The sequence below is a fragment of the Seriola aureovittata genome, chromosome 10, assembly GCF_021018895.1.
Source record: "Seriola aureovittata isolate HTS-2021-v1 ecotype China chromosome 10, ASM2101889v1, whole genome shotgun sequence".
Taxonomy (NCBI): domain Eukaryota; kingdom Metazoa; phylum Chordata; class Actinopteri; order Carangiformes; family Carangidae; genus Seriola; species Seriola aureovittata.
Window position 1 is genome coordinate 1,298,736 of NC_079373.1, and position 22,647 is coordinate 1,321,382.

General features: G+C 42.8%; 1 protein-coding gene across 2 annotated transcripts; it reads left to right on the forward strand.

Annotated features, from left to right (window-relative positions):
* The first annotated feature begins 1,712 nt into the window (after positions 1-1,712).
* Positions 1,713-19,878, forward strand: LOC130176247 (uncharacterized). Of its 2 annotated transcripts, XM_056387210.1 has the most exons (12): positions 1,713-2,129; positions 3,379-3,822; positions 9,215-9,655; positions 10,904-11,359; positions 12,646-12,909; positions 13,015-13,269; positions 13,351-13,599; positions 13,758-14,015; positions 17,755-18,057; positions 18,149-18,418; positions 18,765-18,848; positions 18,992-19,878. In XM_056387210.1, the coding sequence occupies exons 1-12, from the start codon at positions 1,831-1,833 to the stop codon at positions 19,056-19,058; spliced, it is 3,390 nt and encodes a 1,129-aa protein (XP_056243185.1). In that variant the 5' UTR covers positions 1,713-1,830; the 3' UTR covers positions 19,059-19,878. The 2 variants fall into 2 exon arrangements, with proteins under 2 accessions (XP_056243185.1, XP_056243186.1); XM_056387211.1 differs by lacking the exon at positions 10,904-11,359.
* The last annotated feature ends 2,769 nt before the right edge of the window (positions 19,879-22,647 follow it).

Sequence of the window (22,647 nt, forward strand, 5' to 3'; positions counted from 1 at the left end):
CAGACTCAGATGGAGCCGAGCTCTGTGGGAATCTGTTGTGTGCAGCAGCAGAGAGAGAACAGCAGACAGGAGAGAAGATACTGGAGATGTTATCATCAGTGTGCAGATACAAAACATTCCCTCTTAGTGACGGACACATGGGGTATTATGATACAGAATATCAGTTGTATTTCCTGCTGGATCTTTTCTCCCATGTGAAGGACTATGAGTCTAAAACAGGCCTGAGTGTCCTTCCAGCATTACAGTCAGTTTTCCAGTCAGCTCCTCCAGTCTGGATCATAGACCTCTCAGAGAGAAAGACCTCCATCCTCCTGGAAGTGCTGAAACTCCAACCAGAGAAGAAACAAGTGGAGCTGACAGGCTGGTCACATGAAGAGAGTGGAGTGAGGAGTTTCCTGCAGTGTGTGCCTCATATCTCACGGCTCAGGTAAATGGACTGTAGTAAACATGACTTCAGTTCACATGTGTGGAGCTGTGTTCTTACATCTACACCACCTCACTGTTAGAGTGGAGGTTAAGGTAACGTCTTCAATCATCAGTCCACATGAACATTACATCATGGAGTGTAGTTTTACTGATGGGAGACTTTTGACTCCACCCACTACAGTGTACTTATTACTACATTACCCAGAGTTCCTTAGGGCAGAAAGGTAACACTGCTACAGAGTCCTGCTCCTCTCTTATGAGCTGGTTCATGTTCACTTCACCAAGCTGCTAGTTTGTTTTGAACATGAACAGTTGTGCTACATTAAGGCTGTTTTCATGTGTCATCTATCAGCTGAGTCAAAAGTGAACAGAGACTCAGCTACAATCATGTGTCCAACAAGCTGCAGCAATGTCAGCAACAGAGAGCATCAGTGTAATGATGATTAGTAGTTGAGTTCTCCCTCAGCACCAGTGATGGAAGTGCTCTGCTTGTCTCTTCTTACTGTTTCACAGCTTGTTTCTTGTGTTGTTCCAAATGTCAGGATGAAGCAGGAGTTTCCTCCAGTAGAGAACAGCCACACATGGTGGTTCCCCTTTAACTCCATCAGTGTGTTAGTGTTGGATTGACTGTAGGAGTCCTCTAAAGAGCTTTTTAAAGCCCTTCACACTTTGACGACCGAATCACTTTAAATCTTTATCACTAAATGTGATCAGTCACTGATGCTGGGTGAAAAGCTCATTGATTGGCTGCTCTGACTCTAATACAACCAATGAATGAAGAGTAACTGAGGAGCATGTTTTAACAATGAGTGATGAGAAGAAGTGAATGAGAGGATTTCCAGCTTTTTTTCTTCACTGACATTAAATAACACGTCATGAGGAAGTGAAAGTAAACCACTGGAAATCCTAATTATGCTTCACTAGGACTTTATTCACTTGTAAAGAGTTTTACAGAATGATGGATGTTCAAACTGTGCTGTAGTGTTTGAGTCTGTGGAGCTAACTGATTCATAAATGATCTGAGGATCCAGCATTGTTGTGTGACATTCCTGGTTCCTGAAACATGTTGTGAAGTTAGTTAGTAAAAGCCTTTGTCATTGTTAGTTGAATTTCAGGCTGATTGATGTTACAGTGTTTTCTCATTAGCAGGTATTTTGTAGACTTTTAGCAGCTACTCTCCCTGTGTGTCAGTATTGTGTGTCTCTTTTTCTGCTACTGACATCGTAACAAAATGTTTTATTCTCCTTCCAGTTTCCCTCTCAGGTTTAAAGACTCAGATGAAGCCGAGCTCTGTGGGAATCTGTTGTGTGCAGCAGCAGAGAGAGAACAGCAGACAGGAGAGAAGATACTGGAGATGTTATCATCAGTGTGCAGATACAAAACATTCCTTTTAGTGACAGAGACATGGATGAAGATGATGATGATTATCTTCAGTATCAGTGTGATTTCCTGCGGCATATTTTCTCCCATGTGAAGGACTATGAGTCTAAAACAGGCCTGAGTGTCCTTCCAGCATTACAGTCAGTTTTCCAGTCAGCTCCTCCAGTCTGGATCATAGACCTCTCAGAGAGAAAGAGCTCCATCCTCCTGGAAGTGCTAAAACTCCAATCAGAGAAGAAACAAGTGAAGCTGACAGGCTGGTCACATGAAGAGAGTGAAGTGAGGAGTTTCCTGCAGTGTCTGCCTCATATCTCACGGCTCAGGTAAATGGACTGTAGTAAACATGACTTCAGTTCACATGTGTGGAGCTGTGTTCTTACATCTACACCACCTCACTGTCAGAGTGGAGGTTAAGGTAACGTCTTCAATTGATCAGTCCACATGAACATTACATCATGGAGTGTAGTTTTACTGATGGGAGACTTTTGACTCCACCCACTACAGTGTACTTATTACTACATTACCCAGAGTTCCTTAGGGCAGAATGGTAACACTGCTACAGAGTACTGCTCCTCTCTTATGAGCTGGTTCATGTTCACTTCACCAAGCTGCTAGTTTGTTTTGAACATGAACAGTTGTGCTACATTAAGGCTGTTTTCATGTGTCATCTATCAGCTGAGTCAAAAGTGAACAGAGACTCAGCTACAATCATGTGTCCAACAAGCTGCAGCAATGTCAGCAACAGAGAGCATCAGTGTAATGATGATTAGTAGTTGAGTTCTCCCTCAGCACCAGTGATGGAAGTGCTCTGCTTGTCTCTTCTTACTGTTTCACAGCTTGTTTCTTGTGTTGTTCCAAATGTCAGGATGAATCAGGAGTTTCCTCCAGTAGAGAACAGCCACACATGGTGGTTCCCCTTTAACTCCATCAGTGTGTTAGTGTTGGATTGACTGTAGGAGTCCTCTAAAGAGCTTTTTAAAACCCTTCACACTTTGACGACCGAATTACTTTAAATCTTTATCACTAAATGTGATCAGTCACTGATGCTGGGTGAAAAGCTCATTGATTGGCTGCTCTGACTCTAATACAACCAATGAATGAAGAGTTACTGAGGAGCATGTTCTAACAATGAATGATGAGAAGAAGTGAATGAGAGGATTTCCAGCTTTTTTTCTTCACTGACATTAAATAACACGTCATGAGGAAGTGAAAGTAAACCACTGGAAATCCTAATTATGCTTCACTAGGACTTTATTCACTTGTAAAGAGTTTTACAGAATGATGGATGTTCAAACTGCTCTAGTGTTTCAGTCTGTGGAGCTAACTGATTCATAAATGATCTGAGGATCCACCATTGTTGTGTGACATTCCTGGTTCCTGAAACATGTTGTGAAGTTAGTTAGTAAAAGCCTTTGTCATTGTTAGTTGAATTTCAGGCTGATTGATGTTACTGTGTTTTCTCATTAGCAGGTATTTTGTAGACTTTTAGCAGCTACTCTCCCTGTATGTCAGTATTGTGTGTCTCTTTTTCTGCTACTGACATCGTAACAAAATGTTTTATTCTCCTTCCAGTTTCCCTCTCAGGTTTACAGTCTCAGATGAAGCCGAGCTCTGTGGGAATCTGTTGTGTGCAGCAGCAGAGAGAGAACAGCAGACAGGAGAGAAGATACTGGAGATGTTATCATCAGTGTGCAGATACAACACATTCCCTCTTAGTGACAGACACATGGGGAATTATGATACAGAATATCAGTTGTATTTCCTGCAGCATCTTTTCTCCCACATGAAGGACTATGAGTCTAAAACAGGCCTGAGTGTCCTTCCAGCATTACAGTCAGTTTTCCAGTCAGCTCCTCCAGTCTGGATCATAGACCTCTCAGAGAGAAAGACCTCCATCCTCCTGGAAGTGCTGAAACTCCAATCAGAGAAGAAACAAGTGGAGCTGAGAGGCTGGTCACATGAAGAGAGTGAAGTGAGGAGTTTCCTGCAGTGTCTGCCTCATATCTCACAGCTCAGGTAAATGGACTGTAGTAAACATGACTTCAGTTCACATGTGTGGAGCTGTGTTCTTACATCTACACCACCTCACTGTTAGAGTGGAGGTTACGTCTTCAATCATCAGTCCACATGAACATTACATCATGGAGTGTAGTTTTACTGATGGGACACTTTTGACTCCACCCACTACAGTGTACTTATTACTACATTACCCAGAGTTCCTTAGGGCAGAAAGGTAACACTGCTACAGAGTCCTGCTCCTCTCTTATGAGCTGGTTCATGTTCACTTCACCAAGCTGCTAGTTTGTGTTTAACATGAACAGTTGTGCTACATTAAGGCTGTTTTCATGTGTCATCTATCAGCTGAGTCAAAAGTGAACAGAGACTCAGCTACAATCATGTGACCAAAAAGCTGCAGCAATGTCAGCAACAGAGAGCATCAGTGTAATGATGATTAGTAGTTGAGTTCTCTCTGTGCTGTAGTGTTTGAGTCTGTGGAGCTAACTGATTCATAAATGATCTGAGGATCCACCATTGTTGTGTGACATTCCTGGTTCCTGAAACATGTTGTGAAGTTAGTTAGTAAAAGCCTTTGTCATTGTTAGTTGAATTTCAGGCTGATTGATGTTACTGTGTTTTCTCATTAGCAGGTATTTTGTAGACTTTTAGCAGCTACTCTCCCTGTATGTCAGTATTGTGTGTCTCTTTTTCTGCTACTGACATCGTAACAAAATGTTTTATTCTCCTTCCAGTTTCCCTCTCAACTTTACAGTCTCAGATGGAGCCGAGCTCTGTGGGAATCTGTTGTGTGCAGCAGCAGAGAGAGAACAGCAGACAGGAGAGAAGATACTGGAGATGTTATCATCAGTGTGCAGATACAACACATTCCCTCTTAGTGACAGACACGTGGGGAATTATGATACATCATATCAGTTGTATTTCCTGCAGCATCTTTTCTCCCATGTGAAGGACTGTGAGTCTAAAACAGGCCTGAGTGTCCTTCCAGCATTACAGTCAGTTTTCCAGTCAGCTCCTCCAGTCTGGATCATAGACCTCTCAAAGAGAAAGACCTCCATCCTCCTGGAAGTGCTGAAACTCCAACCAGAGAAGAAACAAGTGGAGCTGACTGGCTGGTCACATGAAGAGAGTGAAGTGAGGAGTTTCCTGCAGTGTGTGCCTCATATCTCACGGCTCAGGTAAATGGACTGTAGTAAACATGACTTCAGTTCACATGTGTGGAGCTGTGTTCTTACATCTACACCACCTCACTGTTAGAGTGGAGGTTAAGGTAACGTCTTCAATCATCAGTCCACATGAACATTACATCATGGAGTGTAGTTTTACTGATGGGAGACTTTTGACTCCACCCACTACAGTGTACTTATTACTACATTACCCAGAGTTCCTTAGGGCAGAAAGGTAACACTGCTACAGAGTCCTGCTCCTCTCTTATGAGCTGGTTCATGTTCACTTCACCAAGCTGCTAGTTTGCTTTTAACATGAACAGTTGTGCTACATTAAGGCTGTTTTCATGTGTCATCTATCAGCTGAGTCAAAAGTGAACAGAGACTCAGCTACAATCATGTGTCCAACAAGCTGCAGCAATGTCAGCAACAGAGAGCATCAGTGTAATGATGATTAGTAGTTGAGTTCTCCCTCAGCACCAGTGATGGAAGTGCTCTGCTTGTCTCTTCTTACTGTTTCACAGCTTGTTTCTTGTGTTGTTCCAAATGTCAGGATGAAGCAGGAGTTTCCTCCAGTAGAGAACAGCCACACATGGTGGTTCCCCTTTAACTCCATCAGTGTGTTAGTGTTGGATTGACTGTAGGAGTCCTCTAAAGAGCTTTTTAAAGCCCTTCACACTTTGACGACCGAATCACTTTAAATCTTTATCACTAAATGTGATCAGTCACTGATGCTGGGTGAAAAGCTCATTGATTGGCTGCTCTGACTCTAATACAACCAATGAATGAAGAGTAACTGAGGAGCATGTTTTAACATTGAATGATGAGAAGAAGTGAATGAGAGGATTTCCAGCTTTTTTTTCTTCACTGACATTAAATAACACGTCATGAGGAAGTGAAAATAAACCACTGGAAATCCTGATTATGCTTCACTAGGACTTTATTCACTTGTAAAGAGTTTTACAGAATGATGGATGTTCAAACTGTGCTGTAGTGTTTGAGTCTGTGGAGCTACCTGATTCATAAATGATCTGAGGATCCACCGTTGTTGTGTGACATTCCTGGTTCCTGAAACATGTTAACATAATGTAGATAAAGATTAATTAATTTTTCAATGAACTATTTAACAATACATGGTCTTTTATTGTATTGTGATATTTCCTCAGTTCCACACATACAGTAAGCCATCCCACTGTATCTGCTCACTCATCCTTAATGAGAGACATTTTACTGCAGTGAGTCTTTTGTTCTTGTACTGTCGCTATGTTTTCACAGTTCATCCATAATGTTGTGTTTCAGCTGTGGTCCACAGTTCTTCCAGAGTGTGTGTACATCCATCTCTGTAAAATCCAGAAAGGAGGTGAAGCAGCTGGCCTCTCTGCTGAAGCTGCTGGGCTTCACCCTGCACCTAACAGGGGAGTTAGGAAGGAAAACCTGCTGGACTGTGGGGAAAGTTCTTGGACTTTGTGCCTCTAACGTGGATCTCATCCTCACGCCCACAAAGGTGTCTGTCACAGGAGCCTCCCTCCTCTTTAGATCCACCACACAACTACACAGTCTGAGGTATGACACCATGACACCATCTTGTTCAGTTTGAATGTGTCGTTAGTGGTCTACGTTATTTATGTCACAACTGCTTTTCTCTGTGTCTCTCTCTTTGGTTTTCAGGCTGTCCAACCACACGGCCTTGCTGCTGTTTGGATGTGTAAGAAAGGGGAGAATGGTCCGTCCGTTGGTTCTTGAAGATCTCTGTCTTGCCCCTGAGACAGTCCAGCCACCAGAGAGAGAGCTGCTGAAGGTTGTCGGACGTCTGGCGTCCCTGCTGAGACACTGGGCAGTCCGCCGGTTAGACCTGACTGAGTTCTGCGTCCCTGCTCGGTGTGTCGTTACACTGCTGCTTCACAACGGTCCCTTAAGAATCAAGTAAAGATCTTTCCTGAGCCTTATGAATACATTCTAATGAGTGACACAATGTATATTCATTTGTATCTGTTGAACCTGCAGACTGAGCGAAGAGACTTTCCAGCAGCTACCGGCCCTCCTCCATGAGATCCAGGACCAGGACTTGACGTTGTCCAGCTTGACTAAGGTTGGTGGAGACCTGACCTCCTGCTGTCTGGACTGGGAGCTTCTTCACTATCTGCTGCAGCAGGTGTCAGCTCAGACCATCACTGTGAACCTGAGGAAGCACCACTTCTTACAGGAGAACATCACACGTCTGCTTCCCTTCCTGGACAGGATTTTATTTAAACGGTGGTCAATTTATTTAGTTCACCCTTATTTCACCATTTACCAGATCCACACATACAGTTTATCCTATTTAATCATGTGTGTATGTGTGTGTAGGTGTATGTGTGTGTGTCTGTGGGGACACAGACAAAGGCAAGATGGCCGATTCAAAGTGGTCACTGTGACCACATGACCTGAATAAAGAAGACTACACAAGATGGGCGGTAAACAAAGAAACTACTCAAAATGGCCGCTGAGACCACCTAGTGTGTGTGAGAGGGAAGGTGTGAGTTTCTTTGTTAGCCTAGCTCATGTAATCTAAAGGTACCAGGTTAGAGGGAGGAGGTTAGCTTCATGCAGGTTCTAGAACTGAGACGTACTACTATGTGTGTGAACATACGAGTACTCGATTAACTGTATGACTGACCACAACCTAAGCAAACATTACAACAACAAGACATCAATCAACAAGTACATTAACAAAGTTTAGATTTCTGCTGCTTAGTTATGTTATGCTATGCTGTGCTGGGAAAGGTTAGGCCCAGTCAGTTAACGTTACCCATTCCTTGGAACAAACAAAGAGGTCCTTTCCAGTGTTGTTGTAGTCCAGTGAGTTGGGAGGCTTCCTGGTGGAGTAACGTCCTCTCTGGCTGTGTTGCTTTGCTGTTATCTCCTTGGTCCTCCTTGTCAGCTGTTCCCCACTAACTCTGCTATGACTCCCGTTACTTGGAAAATCAGCTAGCCTTGTGTTGTAGCTGCTGATTCTGAGGAGAATTTGGTTCATTCTCAGTTAATCCGAAGCAGGTCGCTGCTGTTGAGGAGGAGAGTGTTGCAGGCTGCTGTGAGCAGGCCAGGTGAAAGAACTGGTTTCTCAGGTAGCAGAGCTGACCTGGGCTGGGGCCTTGTTGCCCTTTGATGAACCGAGAGGAGAGAGCTGGAGCTGCTCTCCAGAGCAAGCCGAATGAGAAGAGAGGGAGAAGAGGGCCAGAGATCTGGTTTTGTTTGGTGACACCCTTGGGGGTCACATGTCACACGCTGACCCACACTGTTTGGCCAGTAAGGTCCGTGGGGGGGAAGGGTCATCCCCAGGTGTGAACGGTGAGGAACTGTGGAGTGTGAGTTCCTTTGTCCAGTGGAGCAAAGAAACATCTGGTCTCTTGAATGATGAGTCCCAACAGTGTAATGATGATTAGTAGTTGAGTTCTCCCTCAGCACCAGTGATGGAAGTGCTCTGCTTGTCTCTTCTTACTGTTTCACAGCTTGTTTCTTGTGTTGTTCCAAATGTCAGGATGAAGCAGGAGTTTCCTCCAGTAGAGAACAGCCACACATGGTGGTTCCCCTTTAACTCCATCAGTGTGTTAGTGTTGGATTGACTGTAGGAGTCCTCTAAAGAGCTTTTTAAAGCCCTTCACACTTTGACGACCGAATCACTTTAAATCTTTATCACTAAATGTGATCAGTCACTGATGCTGGGTGAAAAGCTCATTGATTGGCTGCTTTGACTCTAATACAACCAATGAATGAAGAGTAACTGAGGAGCATGTTTTAACAATGAGTGATGAGAAGAAGTGAATGAGAGGATTTCCAGCTTTTTTTCTTCACTGACATTAAATAACACGTCATGAGGAAGTGAAAGTAAACCACTGGAAATCCTAATTATGCTTCACTAGGACTTTATTCACTTGTAAAGAGTTTTACAGAATGATGGATGTTTAAACTGTGCTGTAGTGTTTGAGTCTGTGGAGCTAACTGATTCATAAATGATCTGAGGATCCAGCATTGTTGTGAGACATTCCTGGTTCCTGAAACATGTTGTGAAGTTAGTTAGTAAAAGCCTTTGTCATTGTTAGTTGAATTTCAGGCTGATTGATGTTACTGTGTTTTCTCAGTAGCAGGTATTTTGTAGACTTTTAGCAGCTACTCTCCCTGTATGTCAGTATTGTGTGTCTCTTTTTCTGCTACTGACATCGTAACAAAATGTTTTATTCTCCTTCCAGTTTCCCTCTCAGGTCTAGAGTCTCAGATGGAGCCGAGCTCTGTGGGAATCTGTTGTGTGCAGCAGCAGAGAGAGAACAGCAGACAGGAGAGAAGATACTGGAGATGTTATCATCAGTGTGCAGATACAAGACATTCCCTCTTAGTGACAGACATGCGGGGAATTATAATACAGCATATCAGTGTGATTTCCTGCTGGATCTTTTCTCCCATGTGAAGGACTGTGAGTCTAAAACAGGGCTGAGTGTCCTTCCAGCATTACAGCCAGTTTTCCAGTCAGTTCCAGTCTGGATCATAGACCTCTCAAAGAGAAAGACCTCCATCCTCCTGGAAGTGCTGAAACTCCAATCAGAGAAGAAACAAGTGGAGCTGACAGGCTGGTCACATGAAGAGAGTGAAGTGAGGAGTTTCCTGCAGTGTGTGCCTCATATCTCACAGCTCAGGTAAATGGACTGTAGTAAACATGACTTCAGTTCACATGTGTGGAGCTGTGTTCTTACATCTACACCACCTCACTGTTAGAGTGGAGGTTAAGGTAACGTCTTCAATCATCAGTCCACATGAACATTACATCATGGAGTGTAGTTTTACTGATGGGACACTCTTGACTCCACCCACTACAGTGTACTTATTACTACATTACCCAGAGTTCCTTAGGGCAGAAAGGTAACACTGCTACAGAGTCCTGCTCCTCTCTTATGAGCTGGTTCATGTTCACTTCACCAAGCTGCTAGTTTGTGTTTAACATGAACAGTTGTGCTACATTAAGGCTGTTTTCATGTGTCATCTATCAGCTGAGTCAAAAGTGAACAGAGACTCAGCTACAATCATGTGTCCAACAAGCTGCAGCAATGTCAGCAACAGAGAGCATCAGTGTGATGATGATTAGTAGTTGAGTTCTCCCTCAGCACCAGTGATGGAAGTGCTCTGCTTGTCTCTTCTTACTGTTTCACAGCTTGTTTCTTGTGTTGTTCCAAATGTCAGGATGAAGCAGGAGTTTCCTCCAGTAGAGAACAGCCACACATGGTGGTTCCCCTTTAACTCCATCAGTGTGTTAGTGTTGGATTGACTGTAGGAGTCCTCTAAAGAGCTTTTTAAAGCCCTTCACACTTTGACGACCGAATCACTTTAAATCTTTATCACTAAATGTGATCAGTCACTGATGCTGGGTGAAAAGCTCATTGATTGGCTGCTCTGACTCTAATACAACCAATGAATGAAGAGTAACCGAGGAGCATGTTCTAACAATGAGTGACGAGAAGAAGTGAATGAGAGGATTTCCAGCTTTTTTTCTTCACTGACATTAAATAACACGTCATGAGGAAGTGAAAGTAAACCACTGGAAATCCTAATTATGCTTCACTAGGACTTTATTCACTTGTAAAGAGTTTTACAGAATGATGGATGTTCAAACTGCTCTAGTGTTTCAGTGTGTGGAGCTAACTGATTCATAAATGATCTGAGGATCCAGCATTGTTGTGTGACATTCCTGGTTCCTGAAACATGTTGTGAAGTTAGTTAGTAAAAGCCTTTGTCATTGTTAGTTGAATTTCAGGCTGATTGATGTTACTGTGTTTTCTCATTAGCAGGTATTTTGTAGACGTTTAGCTGCTACTCTCCCTGTGTGTCAGTATTGTGTGTCTCTTTTTCTGCTACTGACATCGTAACAAAATGTTTTATTCTCCTTCCAGTTTCCCTCTCAGGTTTACAGTCTCAGATAAAGCCAAGCTCCGTGGGAATCTGTTGTGTGCAGCAGCAGAGAGAGAACAGCAGACAGGAGAGAAGATACTGGAGATGTTATCATCAGTGTGCAGATACAACACATTCCCTTTCAGTGACAGACACGTGGATTATTGTGATGATAATTTTTATCTTCAGTATCAGTTGTATTTCCTGCGGCATCTTTTCTCCCATGTGAAGGACTATGAGTCTAAAACAGGTCTGAGTGTTCTTCCAGCATTACAGTCAGTTTTCCAGTCAGCTGCTCGGGTCTGGATCATAGACCTCTCAAAGAGAAAGACCTCCATCCTCCTGGAAGTGCTGAAACTCCAATCAGAGAAGAAACAAGTGGAGCTGAGAGGCTGGTCACATGAAGAGAGTGAAGTGAGGAGTTTCCTGCAGTGTCTGCCTCATATCTCACAGCTCAGGTAAATGGACTGTAGTAAACATGACTTCAGTTCACATGTGTGGAGCTGTGTTCTTACATCTACACCACCTCACTGTTAGAGTGGAGGTTAAGGTAACGTCTTCAATCATCAGTCCACATGAACATTACATCATGGATTGTAGTTTTACTGATGGGACATTTTTGACTCCACCCACTACAGTGTACTTATTACTACATTACCCAGAGTTCCTTAGGGCAGAAAGGTAACACTGCTACAGAGTCCTGCTCCTCTCTTATGAGCTGGTTCATGTTCACTTCACCAAGCTGCTAGTTTGTTTTGAACATGAACAGTTGTGCTACATTAAGGCTGTTTTCATGTGTCATCTATCAGCTGAGTCAAAAGTGAACAGAGACTCAGCTACAATCATGTGTCCAACAAGCTGCAGCAATGTCAGCAACAGAGAGCATCAGTGTAATGATGATTAGTAGTTGAGTTCTCCCTCAGCACCAGTGATGGAAGTGCTCTGCTTGTCTCTTCTTACTGTTTCACAGCTTGTTTCTTGTGTTGTTCCAAATGTCAGGATGAAGCAGGAGTTTCCTCCAGTAGAGAACAGCCACACATGGTGGTTCCCCTTTAACTCCATCAGTGTGTTAGTGTTGGATTGACTGTAGGAGTCCTCTAAAGAGCTTTTTAAAGCCCTTCACACTTTGACGACCGAATCACTTTAAATCTTTATCACTGAATGTGATCAGTCACTGATGCTGGGTGAAAAGCTCATTGATTGGCTGCTCTGACTCTAATACAACCAATGAATGAAGAGTAACCGAGGAGCATGTTTTAACAATGAATGATGAGAAGAAGTGAATGAGAGTATTTCCAGCTTTTTTTCTTCACTGACATTAAATAACACGTCATGAGGAAGTGAAAGTAAACCACTGGAAATCCTAATTATGCTTCACTAGGACTTTATTCACTTGTAAAGAGTTTTACAGAATGATGGATGTTCAAACTGTGCTGTAGTGTTTGAGTCTGTGGAGCTAACTGATTCATAAATGATCTGAGGATCCACCGTTGTTGTGTGACATTCCTGGTTCCTGAAACATGTTAACATAATGTAGATAAAGATTAATTAATTTTTCAATGAACTATTTAACAATACATGGTCTTTTATTGTATTGTGATATTTCCTCAGTTCCACACATACAGTAAGCCATCCCACTGTATCTGCTCACTCATCCTTAATGAGAGACATTTTACTGCAGTGAGTCTTTTGTTCTTGTACTGTCGCTATGTTTTCACAGTTCATCCATAATGTTGTGTTTCAGCTGTGGTCCACAGTTCTTCCAGAGTGTGTGTACATCCATCTCTGTAAAATCCAGAAAGGAGGTGAAGCAGCTGGCCTCTCTGCTGAAGCTGCTGGGCTTCACCCTGCACCTAACAGGGGAGTTAGGAAGGAAAACCTGCTGGACTGTGGGGAAAGTTCTTGGACTTTGTGCCTCTAACGTGGATCTCATCCTCACGCCCACAAAGGTGTCTGTCACAGGAGCCTCCCTCCTCTTTAGATCCACCACACAACTACACAGTCTGAGGTATGACACCATGACACCATCTTGTTCAGTTTGAATGTGTTGTTAGTGGTCTACGTTATTTATGTCACAACTGCTTTTCTCTGTGTCTCTCTCTTTGGTTTTCAGGCTGTCCAACCACACGGCCTTGCTGCTGTTTGGATGTGTAAGAAAGGGGAGAATGGTCCGTCCGTTGGTTCTTGAAGATCTCTGTCTTGCCCCTGAGACAGTCCAGCCACCAGAGAGAGAGCTGCTGAAGGTTGTCGGACGTCTGGCGTCCCTGCTGAGACACTGGGCAGTCCGCCGGTTAGACCTGACTGAGTTCTGCGTCCCTGCTCGGTGTGTCGTTACACTGCTGCTTCACAACGGTCCCTTAAGAATCAAGTAAAGATCTTTCCTGAGCCTTATGAATACATTCTAATGAGTGACACAATGTATATTCATTTGTATCTGTTGAACCTGCAGACTGAGCGAAGAGACTTTCCAGCAGCTACCGGCCCTCCTCCATGAGATCCAGGACCAGGACTTGACGTTGTCCAGCTTGACTAAGGTTGGTGGAGACCTGACCTCCTGCTGTCTGGACTGGGAGCTTCTTCACTATCTGCTGCAGCAGGTGTCAGCTCAGACCATCACTGTGAACCTGAGGAAGCACCACTTCTTACAGGAGAACATCACACGTCTGCTTCCCTTCCTGGACAGGATTTTATTTAAACGGTGGTCAATTTATTTAGTTCACCCTTATTTCACCATTTACCAGATCCACACATACAGTTTATCCTATTTAATCATTTGTATATGTGTTTTTGTAGCTTATGTTTCATCAGCAGTTCAATTCTAAACAGTGTTCTGGTAAATACACTGTATGTTCTCAGGTCCAGTCCCGGCTTTGTGCTGACTGCCATCAGAGAGACGTATAGAGCTCACGCCAGTCACATTGTACCCAGTCTACTGAGATCATTTGATCATGTGATCAACCTGACCTGCAGAGAGCTGGACTCAGTGGACTGTGCTGCTGTGCTCTTCACCCTCACACACGGTGACAGAGTTACCCTGAAGCTGTTGTGGACCTCCATACCAGCAGGAGAAATACAGTCCATCCTCTTTACTCTGGACAAAGTTTCTCAACTCAGGTCAGACATGAGCGCTTGTTTCTCAATGCTGTATCTGTATCAGTGCACTCCAACACACTGGATATGATTCACCTGTCCCTGGAGCACCTCACCATACTTCCCATCATCACTGTGTGGATGCATTAGATGCATCTATCATCCAAATTCTGCCTCATTACTAATGTAGTACTGAAGATCAAGGCCTCTGTTCATAAAGCATCTTAAGGTTAAAAGTAGCTCCTAACCTGCTGTTTAAAAATAATGGGCGTGTCAGTCCTAATTTTAGGACTAATTCAAAAAGCCCCATATCTCTAAAAGCAGCACCTAATACTGAAAGTCAGAAGCAGTGGAGAGGATTCCTAACTCACTAAGACCAAATCACAAAGAATCTTAAAGAGCTGCTGTGATTCCACATCACAGTGTTCTGGAAACCTGACAGGATGCTGAGTTACTGAAAAAATACGACTCAATCACGAGGGAATAATGATGAGTTTGGAGTTTGTGAGGGATTAAATAACATCTCCTACCAACTGAAACAACCCGATCAGTGTGGAAATGAAGTGTTTGGAAACATTATTATTATTTTTCCATTGAGTGAATTGAATGTATATAACACACACATTTAATATAAAGAGATTGTTTAATTCTTCTCAATTAAAAAAAAAAAAAAAAACGCACCTGTCCTGCCTAATTAAAGTTAACTGGCAGCCTATCACAGCCTGTAGCAGCTGTACCTGTTGTTATGTAGCTGTGGTCCCAGCTATGGGTTGAGGTGTGAGAAGATTTCCTCTGACCCCCACCAGGTGACATCCAGCTGGAATATGATCCTTTCAAACATCTGATCAGGTCACCCTCCATTCAGATCCATGACTTGTGTTTAGATCCTGGACACTGTGCAACAATGTCTACAGCTGTACAGGCGGCATCAACACAACCTGTGTGTTGATGGTGTGATTTTATTTTCCTGTTTACAAACACCTCCTTTTTCACAAACTGTTTCCAGAACACTGTGACGTGGAATGACAGAAGCTCTTTAAGATTCTTAGTGATTTGGTCTGAGTGAGTTAGGAGTCCTTTCCACTGCTTCTGACTTCTCCCAGACTTAGGAGCTGCTTTTAACACTAAGTGGCTTTGTGAATAGCTCTTAGTAAAAAAAATAATAGGAGTCCTAAAGTTAGGACTGACACACCCATTATTTTTAGGAGTTTCCCCTAAATTAGCAAGTTAGGAGCTACTTTTAGCCTTAAGATGCTTTGTGAATACAGTCCCAGGTTCAGTTGCTAATGTCACAGTTGTTATCCACATGTATTTCAGTGGTTCATTTCATTTTTATTAGGCTCAGAAAAATCCCCTGGTTTCATCTAAACATGCTCCGTACAGTTTCCTGGCAACAAAGGAGAGAATTACACTTAATAAAGTTAATCTAATCTAATCTAATCTAATAATAATATTTTTATTCACAGTACCAGTCGGAAGTGTGGACACACCGTCTAAATCAATGTTTTTCTTTATCTGTATTATTTTTTATTTTCTACCTTGTAGAACTGAAGGCCTCAAATCTATGAAATAACACAGATGGACTTATGTAGTAAACAAAATGTTCTAGACTTTAGATTCTTCAAAGTAGCCTCCCTCAGCTCTGATGACAGCTTTTTTAAAGTATATTTTTTTGGGCTTTTATGCCTTTAATGGACAGCACAGTGGAGAGTGACAGGAAACGGGGAGGCAGAGAGAGGGGGAATGACATGCAGTGAAAGGCCGTCCGATGCGGGATTCGAACCGGGGCCGACTGCAGCGAGGACTGTAGCCTCTACACATGGGGCGCCTGCTTAAACCACTACGCTACACGACGCCCCCTGATGACAGCTTTGAACACTCTTCATTCTCTCACCAGTTTCATGAGGTCATCACCTGTAATGGAATTTCCAACAGTACTGAAGGAGTTCATGTATGTTGACTGTTCTTTCACTCTGTGCCCAACTCAGCCCAAACCATCTCAACTGGGTTTAGGTCAGGTGACTGTGGAGGCCAGGTCATGTGATGCAGCGCTCCTTCACTCTCCTTCTTGGTATATAGGCCTTACACAGCCTGGAGATGTGTTTTGGCCCATTGGGCTTCATCAGTCCAAAGCACATGGTTCAAGTGCATTTAGGGCGTGTCCATATCACCAGACACATGGTCCAAAGGGTTCTACTTAGTCTCTTAATTAATAATGGGAGTGTTTTGGGTGTAAAATCCACTAAACCAATCACAGTGCCATCTCCCATTTCCTTTAAAACACAGGCGCAGGTGTTTCACACAGTTAGATTCTGTTTGGTCAGGACTGGACTCATTGGTCAGGACTGGACCAATGAGTCCAGTCCTGACCAATGAGCTCTGTGACTCTGAGGGACAAAGAAGGTGTGAGTGCCATGGGAGATGGGAGCAAGTGTTATTTGCTATTTAAACAACATGGGTGATGGACGGGAAAATGACTGTGTCGGTCTGAAACTAGCAAAGACACTTGTGTTGTGCTTTGTGCCGGGTGTAAGTTAGAGCCCTGAGTCCTGTTGAAAAAGAAATGGTGATCCCACTAAGCAAAAAGCAGGTGGGATGGTACGTGGCTGCAGAAGGCTGTGGTAGTGATGCTGGTTAAATGTGCCTTCATGTCTGAATAAATCTCATACAGCATTAGAAGCAAAGCCCCCCCCCCCCCCCCCCCCCCCACACACACACACACACACACACACACACACACACACACACACACACACATCATCACATGGTCCTCATCACAGCCAGTTTCATCAGTGTTCGATGCTTTGTACATCTGCACTTGAAGATACATTCAAAGTTCTGACTGAGCTTCATGTCTCAAAGTAATGATGGATGTTGTTCCTCTTTACTTGATCAGTTCTTGACATAATATGTATCTGTGCAGTTGTCCAATAGAGCTGTTTCCTGTGTACCAACACTACCACAACACAACTGATGATTTCAAACACATGAAGGCAAGAAATTCCACTAATTAACTCTTGACAAGACACAGCTCTTAATGGACAATCACTCCAGGTGATGACCTCATGACACTCGTTAAGATAAGCTGGTTAAACTGTCATCAAGGTAAAAAAAGAATCTTAAGTATGAAATGTTTTTTTTTTTTTTTTACTACATAATTCCACATGTTATTCCATAGTTCTGATGTTCAGTTCTATAATACAATAGAAAACAATACAGAAAAACCTATAATTGAGAAGGTGTGTCCAAACTTTTCACTGGTACTGTTATATTATATTATATTATATTATATTATATGTAATCATAATATATACTGAGTCTTTTTTCAACTACAGCACTTTCACGTCCACATCATGTAATGATGTTTCTCTAGCGTTTTGACACTGAATAATATCCACACAGTCAACTTCAGAACTCAACAACATCCAGATGTGTTTGGCTCATCTGAGGGTTTGTTTGCTACTGTCTGATTATCTGCTTGTGTTTCTTTACCTGTCAGATTGATTTTCACTGATGCCTCTGTGATCCCAGATGTTACCTTGATGGGCAGAATGTTAATATAAATTGATGGAGAAAACATCAAAATAACTTTTTAAAACATTCCATTTTCCTTTACATAAATATTATATACAGTGTCTTTAGGATATTAGTGTATTTGCAGGTCATATTAGTAACTGATCAATGAAGATAATTTATATTATCAATAGTTTGGAAATATAGAAATATTAAATTTGGTATTTTTCTGCATCATCTTCACTGCCAGTGTTGACAGGAATCTGCTGCTGAGGTTGATCCACTGCTGTGCTGCCTGTGGCGTCCAGCAGGAGGCAGCATCAGGCCTGTTCAGGGTCACACAGCACAGGTTGGATCTGTCCTGCTCTTCCTGTGTGGACCTGCGAGAGGAGGGTCAGACTGAGACTCTGTGCCTGACCGCTGGTGACTGCAGGGCCGTCTCCACCATCCTGAGACACAGCAGCCAGGACACACAGCTGGACCTGCGAGACTGTGAGGTGGAGGACAGAGGACTGGAGCTGCTGTTTCCTGTCCTACACAGAGTCCGCCTCAGGTGAGAGAGACACACAATGAGCTAAACCAGAAGCTTGTTCACTTTCATGTTCATGCATCGTGACAGCCTGCTCTTTGTTTCTTCTGTGTAGAGCCAGTAAAGCCGTCCTCCTCCAGCTGCTGTCCCTGGTTTCTGTGAACACTGAGAGGGACACAGTGAGACGGGCGGTGTCCCTGTGTAGAGCCCTGGGTGGAGGCCTGGACCTCAGTCACACCACACTGGATGAGCGGGCCTGCGGAGCTCTGGCTCTGACGCTGGACTTGTCTGAAGGACTGACGGAGCTGGACCTCAGTCACTGTCAGCTCACTGACCAGCTGCTGCTCACACTCATCACACATCTGCACAAAGTCCAAGCCCTCGAGTGAGTGTCTCACTATGAAGACACATGTCTTCATGTGTCAGCGCTGTATATAATGCAGCGTCAGCTGTAGTCTAGGTGGTGGAGGAGGTAATAAAACAACAGTGGAGATAGATAGATAGATAGATAGGTACATTTCTTACTGGGCATCATGTCGGCAGCAGAGGCAAATGAAGCAACGAGAGAAAACATTTTCAGTTGTGTTTGTTTCTCCTCAGAGTGACTGATCTATCTATCTATCTATCTATCTATCTATCTATCTATCTATCTATCTATCTATCTATCTATCTATCTATCTATCTATCTATCTATCTGTGTGTCACTTTCTGTGTTTGTGTGCACGTTACAGTTTGAGTCACAACAACATCACGGATGTTTCAACGGACAAGTTGCTCCAGCTGCTCTCCATCAACCCCTCCATGGACACTGTGCGGTGAGCATGCATCAATTAGTGCACCATTCAGTTATAAAGAGCTTCCAGAGAAATCCTTCATGACCTCAGAATAGTTGAATTAAACTGTGAGACATATTATTGTGGCTGATGACATTTCTCTCTCTGCTTTGTTTTCTGTCTAGACTCTTTGGCAACAACATCGTGGCCAGAACAGCCTTTAAGAAAGACAAGCGGTTTGAAATATGGTGAACCTGTCGTCAGGGGGGGTGTAATGGGATCATCAGGGAATAATTGTTCTATGGTCTCATAATTAACTGTTTTCTAATCATTAGATGAAAATATTACTGTAGTATAAGAACTACGGTAGCCCTGAAGGCAAGTGATGTTTTTTGTCAGGATGATTTTCTACGTTTTTTTTTCATCTGTATAAACAACCCTGAGAGGTGAAGTGAAATATTTTTCTACCACTTTTGGGAAAAAGTATAAATAGCACTGTGGCCTCACAGAAACAAGGTTCTGGGTCGGAACCTGCTGGGACCTTTCTGTGTGGAGTTTGTCTGTGTGGTTTCTATCTGAGTGCTCCAGCTTCCTCACACAGTCCTAAGACTTGCAGGTCAGGTTCATAAGTGACTCTAAATTGCCTGTAGGTGTGAATGTGAGTGTGAGTAGTTGTCTCTGTGTGTCAGCCCTGTGATTGACTGGCGACCTGTCCAGGTGTAATGTCAGCTGGGATTGGCTCTTTCAAGAGACAATGAAGGTAAATAACGTAGTCTCTTTGGGCACTTTTAAAGATTTGTTATTTGAGTCTGTTGTTGAGGGCTTCAAATGTTTTGTATAATTTTTAACAAATTTTAAGTTTTTTATTATTATTTTTTGCTATTAATTGATAAGATACTGTTGAGATTGGGTGTTTTTGTATTGACTGTTTTACATTGTTTTATGAACGACCCAATGTTTGACTGTTTTATGTTATTTTTATGAAACAAATTTCTTTGCATGTAAACATTGAGTTATGAGACCTCGGTCTCCATTGACCCCCATGTCTAAATAAAGGTTAATAACAATAATAGTCTGATAGCAGTGATCATTTCTGAATGACTGTGTTTTACTTACTCCTTCTGACCACTAGAGGGCAGTAATCACTCATCATGTTCACACATCACACTCAGTATATGAACATGTGTAACCATGTTAAGTGATATTGATCAGTTACAACACTAGTTTATTTCTATAACTGCTGCACCATTGTGGTTTTTATTAATAGATTAACATGAAAATGACCAGTATAAAGTTTACAATAGAACAAGAAAACCAACGAGAAGAAGAAAAGCTCAGTTCTAGAGACTTTACATTCACCTCGCAGCCCCTCAGGGTGTTAAATGACCAATTAGCAGCTGGATCTAAAGCGGAGGAGGAACTGAGTGAAATGTGTTTATTTGCAATCAGGTGTGATAACCGTAACCCACAATCTAATCTACACAAGCAGTTCTACAACACAAGCTTTCAATCAGCCGTTTGTAGCTGCTCCTGTTCACATAGGCTCAATTATTTGATCATTTTCATAACAGTTTCATGATGCTTCCTTCACATTGGGACACAGCTGAGGACACTGAGGTCATGTCCTCAGCTGTCCAGAGTCCATCACATACACTGCAGCTGTGTTAACTAACCAGGAAGTAGCTCTTCAAGTTTTAGGTCATGAGCCACAACTACAGCTCTATCTAGGTTTCATATGTGTATATATATCATCTATACGTATATATATATATATACACACTACCGTTCAAAAGTTTGGGGTCACCCAGACAATTTTGTGTTTTCCATGAAAACTCACACTTTTATTTATCAAATGAGTTGCAAAATGAATAGAAAATATAGTCAAGACATTGACAAGGTTAGAAATAATGATTTTTATTTGAAATAATAATTTTCTCCTTCAAACTTTGCTTTCGTCAAAGAATGCTCCATTTGCAGCAATTACAGCATTGCAGACCTTTGGCTAGACCTCTAGCTGTTAATTTGTTGAGGTGATCTGGAGAATTTTCACCCCACGCTTCCAGAAGCCCCTCCCACAAGTTGGATGGGCTTGATGGGCACTTCTTGCGTACCATACGGTCAAGCTGCTCCCACAACAGCTCAGTGGGGTTGAGATCTGGTGACTGCGCTGGCCACTCCATTACAGATAGAATACCAGCTGCCTGCTTCTTCCCTAAATAGTTCTTGCATAGTTTTGAGGTGTGCTTTGGGTCATTGTCCTGTTGTAGGAGGAAACTGGCTCCAATCGAGCGCTGTCCAGAGGGTATGGCATGGCGTTGCAAATGGAGTGATAGCCTTCCTTATTCAAAATCCCTTTTACCTTGTAAAAATCTCCCACTTTACCAGCGCCAAAGCAACCCCAGACCATCACATTACCTCCACCATGCTTGACAGAAGGCGTCAGGCACTCGTCCAGCATCTTTTCAGTTGTTCTGCGTCTCACAAATGTTCTTCTGTGTGATCCAAACACCTCAAACTTCGATTCGTCTGTCTATAACACTGTTTTCCAATCTTCCTCTGTCCAATGTTTGTGTTCTTTTGCCCGTATTAATCTTTTCCTTTTATTGGCCAGTCTCAGATATGGCTTTTTCTTCGCCACTCTTCCCTGAAGGCCATTATCCCGGAGTCGCCTCTTCACTGTAGACGTTGACACTGGCGTTTTGCGGGTACTATTTAATGAAGCTGCCAGTTGAGGACCTGTGAGGCGTCTATTTCTCAAACTAGAGACTCTAATGTACTCGTCTTCTTGCTCAGTTGTGCAGTGGGGCCTCCCACTTCTCTTTCTACTCCGGTTAGATCCTGTTTGTGCTGTTCTCTGAAGGGAGTAGTACACACCGTTGTAGGAAATCTTCAGTTTCTTGGCAATTTCTCGCATGGAATAGCCTTCGTTTCTAAGAACAAGAATAGACTGTCAAGTTTCACATGAAATTTCTCTTTTTCTGGCCATTTTGAGAGTTTAATCGAACCCACAAATGTGATGCTCCAGATTCTCAGCTAGCTCAAAGGAAGGTCAGTTTTATAGCTTCTCTAACCAGCAAAACTGTTTTCAGCTGTGCTAACATAATTGCACAAGGGTTTTCTAATCATCCATTAGCGTTCTAAAGCAATTAGCAAACACAATTAGAACACTGGAGTGATGGTTGCTGGAAATGGGCCTCTATACACCTATGTAGATATTGCATTAAAAACCAGACGTTTGCAGCTAGAATAATCATTTACCACATTAACAATGTATAGAGTGTATTTCTGATTAGTTTAACGTTATCTTCATTGAAAAAACAGTGCTTTTCTTTCAAAAATAAGGAAATTTCTAAGTGACCCCAAACTTTTGAACGGTAGTGTATATATAAATACACAGCACCAGTCAAGACTTTGAACACATTTTTCCATTCACTTGAATGGTCCTGAGAAAAGCCAGTGGAAATCAGGTCTAATGTCCAGTCCTTGTGTTTCTCTTCTTCTTGGCCTCCTTCTACCATGAAGGCCTGATTCACACCATTTCATTCATTCATTCATTTTCTACCGCTTCTATCCTCTAGTAGGGTCGCAGGGGGGCTGGAGCCTATCCCAGCATCTTTTCGGGCGAGAGACGGGGTACGCCCTGGACAGGTCGCCAGTCCATCGCAGGGCAAACACATAGAGACAGACAACCATTCACTCACAGCCACACCTATGGTCAATTTAGTGTGGTTTTAATTAGAGTATCCAATTAACCTAGTCCCCATTTTGCATGTCTTTGGACTGTGGGAGGAAGCCGGAGTACCCGGAGAGAACCCACGCTGGCACGGGGAGAACATACAAA